This window comes from Poecilia formosa, unplaced genomic scaffold, assembly GCF_000485575.1.
Source record: "Poecilia formosa unplaced genomic scaffold, Poecilia_formosa-5.1.2 Scaffold35, whole genome shotgun sequence".
NCBI lineage: Eukaryota > Metazoa > Chordata > Actinopteri > Cyprinodontiformes > Poeciliidae > Poecilia > Poecilia formosa.
The window spans coordinates 46747-51746 of NW_006799974.1; the positions used below are offsets into that span (position 1 = coordinate 46747).

A 5000-nucleotide genomic window follows, 5' to 3' on the forward strand; every position below is an offset into this window, starting at 1 on the left:
AAGAGGTTCCTGAACCTCTTGTAGTATAATGCACCAATTAATGGTGCATTATACTCTGAAAAATTTTTTACCAAAGTGTGTAAACAGGTAAATATGGTTTGCAATGTGGTACCTGACTAGTTAAGAAAAAAAAAAATAAACCAATATATAACATTACTAAAGCCTCTAGTTTAATATCTCGTTCATCTGTTTAAAACTCTTTAACATACTCTGGAGAAAATATAAAATATCACTAGATTTAAGAATTATTTTTCTTACACTTTTTCAAACAGTTTTACTTTTACTTTTTTATTTCAAGTTCAAAATTCAGTATATCTTCTGTGTTTGAATGCAACATATTTCTGATTGCCTTTATATTTAGGGACAGGAAGCACCTCTTCACCAGCCACGCATGATAACATGACTGAACCAGGAGAATACACTGTAAGTAAAGATTAATTTAAATCATTTCCAACACATTTATGTAGCAATGTGACTATTTATTGATCTATTTGTTTTCTGTAAAGGACAACGATAACGAGAATCTGGACTATGCTGCTTTGCAATTCTCTGGAAGAAAAAGCACACGAGGGACGAAGAAGAAGCAGTTGAATACTGAGGAAGATGTATATGCACAAGTTAAAGTCTGAATAGGAAAGTCTGTGAGGGAACAAATAAAACCACTGTCAGAAAGTGTAAAAAAAAGGCGCAGTTTTCATTTAGTGGCTGTTTCTTTCCGCTTCACTCTCATAATCCAGACAGAGCTCTTCTATCCACTGGTCAACTGCTTATAGGCAATCCCAGAATTAGAGTGAAAAACAGAGGCGACTGAGTGTTTTCTGTTGTGACCCATAAGATGCCTTTGAAAATTAGAGATGCACAAACCGTTGATAACTTTAAACATCTGCTCATTTTTTGACATTTTTGTGGCTTGCTATTCTACTTAAGCAGCACATCTCTGTGCACAAAAACTTTTGAGACATTTATATAGATTATTTTGCTTATTTTTTTTATTTCTTACAGTGTAAATCACCTTGGTCAGCTATTGTTGTTTGTAGATTTGCTATATAAGTAAGCTTGGTATGTGGTAATCATAAACATTTATAATTATTATGACTATGTATGTATGTATTGATATTTTTTTGTGAGTGTGTTGCTTCCATTTTTTAAGCAGTGACCCACAACTTATTTTCTGGTTTCATAATAAAGGATGAGTTACTTTTGACTTACTTTTTTTTCCAGGACATATTTTAACATAAGTAATAGTAGATTACATTAAACAAAAATGTGCAGTAATGCAGAAGTACATTCAAGTATTTAAAGGGTCTGTTACAACAATGACTACAACTTTTTACCTCACAAAATATAAAGAAAAATGGAGCTTTGTTAGATTATAGCCGTTGTAAGATTTCTCTTTTGTCTTTGACAAAAGACCACAAGCCATTTTCTCCCCCTAGCGTTAGACATGTGAGTCTTTGCTTCGATTGTATTTACCCACAATTATTTGTGCTTCCTGCTTTTGGAGTGGCCTATGGTCCTCTTGCATACACATATGCATTTGAACCACGTAGTTTATTTCAACCAAGTCGAGACATAGATTTTTTTTCATAGATACACAACTTTTACCCCGTTTCAGGCCAGTTAGGGTTACCAACATGATTTGGTAAAGGCCAGAATAAAGAGTGAGCAAAGTTTATGTCCTTAGTACTTGGCATTAAACTGTATGACTTGGGGTGAGCATTGTGTTTATCCTTCCACAAGGTTTTCATACAAGCTGGCTGGATATTTGGCTAATTTCTTCAGACAAAAAATAGTGGGGCAAGTGTACCAGTCCACATGGGCTCTTTGCACCTAAGGCGTTGACGTCACATCTCCAGGAGCTAATGCGGCTCACTTTTTTCCGCTTTGAGTTACCATGACTGGTAGAAAAGACTAAGTCGTATTTCAGATGCAAAGAAACAATACTATTAACATTGTTGTCTTCCTAATAACTTTTAAGTTTTCGTTAATTTCCAAGCGATCCTGAATTAAGAAGATGGCTTGTAAATATCTGTCGCTACCAGCTAACGCTGCACAGCAAAGTTTGCAGCCTTCACTTCACTCCGGATCAGCCTAAAACTACCGGGGATACGGATGGTAAATAAAGGAGCCTCCCTGAGTTATTTCCATGGAATCACTTCTATATTCAGCCTGAAAGAGTTTATGGGAACGAGAGAGCAGACCAGAGCCAGACAGCCGAGCAACTGATCCGCCTGTACATACTGCTGTAAACACCGTCCTATCTGAGCTCTTCACAAGAAACATGCAAAGGTAATAAAATGAAATAACACGGAGACATGAAGCAACACGGTCATATTTTTCTAAAAGCAGCAACTTTGAACCTGAACAGCTGAACCAGATCTCTGACACCAGAGCTGCGCTACTGTCAAGCTATGAGGCTTGTTGAGCTCCGTCAGGCTTCGGAAGTAAAAAGTCTGAACCGTAACCTCCCCGTTAGTCTGTGACACTAACGACAATAAACACACATAATATACTTGAAAATAAGATAAATACATTGTCCGTTAGAATGTTTAGATACTTAAATAGCACATTTTACAAGAACAATGTCCGAGAATATTGCCTACTAGCATAAGCTAACGTTAATGTTAGCCACAAAGTTTAAGTAAAACTCACCTTCGTATCACTAAATGTATAACGAGGCGAACATCTTAAAACCTTTCTCCAGCTGACTTGTTGGGGCTTCGGATCGATGTACAAACCTTGGCCAAGCCCTGCAAGCACCTAATGTAAATGATATTTGTATTGGATCGGAAACAATCGAGCCGCTTTACCCCGAACGCGGAAGCTGAGGTGCAAAGAGCCCATTGCAGCCAACCATCTTTCACCCACATAAAATGGGGATACCTCTTTAAGAAACAGAGATTAAGTGTGTATCAACCAATCAGAATGCAGACTGCCGCTGTAGATCCCGCCCTTCTTCCCCGTGTTTGCAGCGTGTTTGTGTGTGCGGGAGAGTTCCTACATGAGGAAAAGACTGCTAAGCTGTGCAGGGTGAGTCTGTGTTGTTTAAGTCGGAAAAAATACTAGATACTAAGTTGAAACGAACCCTTTTGCAAATATAATTACTGTTTATCATCCAGCTTAAGCTGGAATTAGTGAAAGTGAGTAAAAAAGACTGAACTTCAGTTTTTCTGCCGAGCACTGTTAGAGCTACCTCGTTAGCCTTGTCGGCGCTTATTGGCTATTGGTTTCCTGAAAGTTCATCTCGTTCTCCGTTAAGATGAAGGTACAGTCTAAAATATAGTATATTTTTTACTTTATTCACGATTAAAGTTCATATCATTGAGGTTAAAGCATGAAAAATATGCCTTGTTACATTATCTAGTGCCCCACATGTCCAGACTGAGAGCCACCATATTGTTGTCCCAAACGTGTGGCATTGAGATCGGTGAGCATATTCTGTCCCTTTCATTCAGGTTTTTGTTCTGTTTATCACATTGTTGTTGAATAGTAGCCTTTATTTGAAAAAGGCTACTTTTACTGCTTTTGGTTAAAATATAACATTTAATATTGTGTTTAAAAAATGATTTTGCAATTTACAAATAAGTGAGTTGGTAATGCCGTGAAATACTGCATTAGGTAAAAGATAATTGTTTTATTGCAAATTTGAGCAGTTTGATAACAAAATGATGTCAAATATGATGTCTACAGAAACATGATTTAAGGATTAAATCTAGAACGGCTTAATAAAAATTCTATCATTTTGCTGGTCCTGTATGTTGACAGGTCAGGGTTTTTTTTTCCTATGCTGGATTGTTCCTGAGGTGGATTCCTCCTGTGAATTTGATGCCGAGCCTTCCCACCTGGACTTGGAGAAGGAACTTGATTCCTTCTTTTCCATTTGGAGTCCTGCTGCACCCTGCGGTTTGGTAGGCCTGTATCACTCACATATTCACACACAGTTGGTTATGCATGAGACCACTGACTGACATTTTTCACTTTTATTGTTTCATCCTGGAATTCTGGACATTACCTTTTGGACAAGTTTTTATTTGGGACATTATAACAAACTGCTGTGTAGGAAATTGTCCTCATGTGAATGGTGTTGAGTCAAACCTGAATTGGAACTGAAATTGATTAATCTGTTGTCTATCATGGTTTAGAATGCCGATTACCAGTGTGCACTCAACAGATTTAAAACTGAGAATTAGCACTTGGCCAACATTACTATTACTTTATGTATTTTATTGTGTGTAATTTATTTTCATAAATGTGTGTCTTGTACAACTTGTTCTTTAAATTTATCCAACTGCCTTTGTGTGTCATTTAAACACGCCACTGAGCTCTGATAGCTGAACCTACTGGCCCATTGATCTAAAATATATAAAACTCTTCTCTACTGTGTTACACCCACACAACCTGATTCTGCACAACACGACTTGACTGGAGTTAGACTCGAGCCTTTTTACTTGAAAATATTTGGCATTTTATCCCAAGTCTTAAGTTTAAAACATATTTAAAAAACATATTTAAAAATTGTGCACTATTAATTCGTTTCAATCATTCTAGCAAACTCAGACCATCTCACTGTTTTTCCATACTCTGAATATGTAAGTGCAGCCAATCAAATTAACCAGATTTAAAAATAAAAAAGCTCAAAGCAAATATGCTCCAATAGTAATTTCTTTTTGGATACGAAGAAACTATGAAGAACTCAACAAAAAGCGAAGTCCAACATGAAAAATATGGAAGAAGAGAATTACAGACAACGATGGAGCAACTTCCAACTTGTTCAACATTTGAAGTTGCTTAAAAAAATGGTATCATTTACTTTTGCTACAATGACATAGCTGACTTTAGCTAACTATGTGTTATTATCATGCCTTTAACATTCACGCTATTTTAAATCCAGTCCTACAAGCGCATCCAAGAATAACGTGCAACTTGTTTGTTCCGGTTTGTTGGTAGATGGTGAGCAGGAGTCCTTTTTAGAAAAAGGTTCTTAACCTAAATTTAGGAAA

The 5000-nt window shown here is 36.6% G+C and overlaps 1 protein-coding gene and 1 long non-coding RNA gene across 4 annotated transcripts in view; both read left to right on the plus strand.

Moving 5' to 3' along the window:
* The window catches only part of LOC103136832 (uncharacterized), a 2796-nt gene extending 1912 nt beyond the window's left edge, over positions 1-884 (plus strand). For both annotated transcript variants that reach the window (XM_016670571.1, XM_016670572.1), the window contains 2 exons: positions 362-423; positions 507-884. In XM_016670571.1, the coding sequence (XP_016526057.1) occupies positions 362-423; positions 507-629 (185 nt within the window). In that variant the 3' untranslated portion in view covers positions 630-884. The remainder of the gene's footprint in view (positions 1-361; positions 424-506) is intronic.
* Positions 885-2988: 2104 nt separating this feature from the next.
* Positions 2989-5000, plus strand: part of LOC107836010 (uncharacterized) — a 6193-nt gene continuing 4181 nt past the window's right edge. For both annotated transcript variants that reach the window (XR_001661858.1, XR_001661859.1), the window contains exons 1-3: positions 2989-3265; positions 3365-3427; positions 3766-3908. This is a non-coding gene — a long non-coding RNA (uncharacterized LOC107836010). The remainder of the gene's footprint in view (positions 3266-3364; positions 3428-3765; positions 3909-5000) is intronic.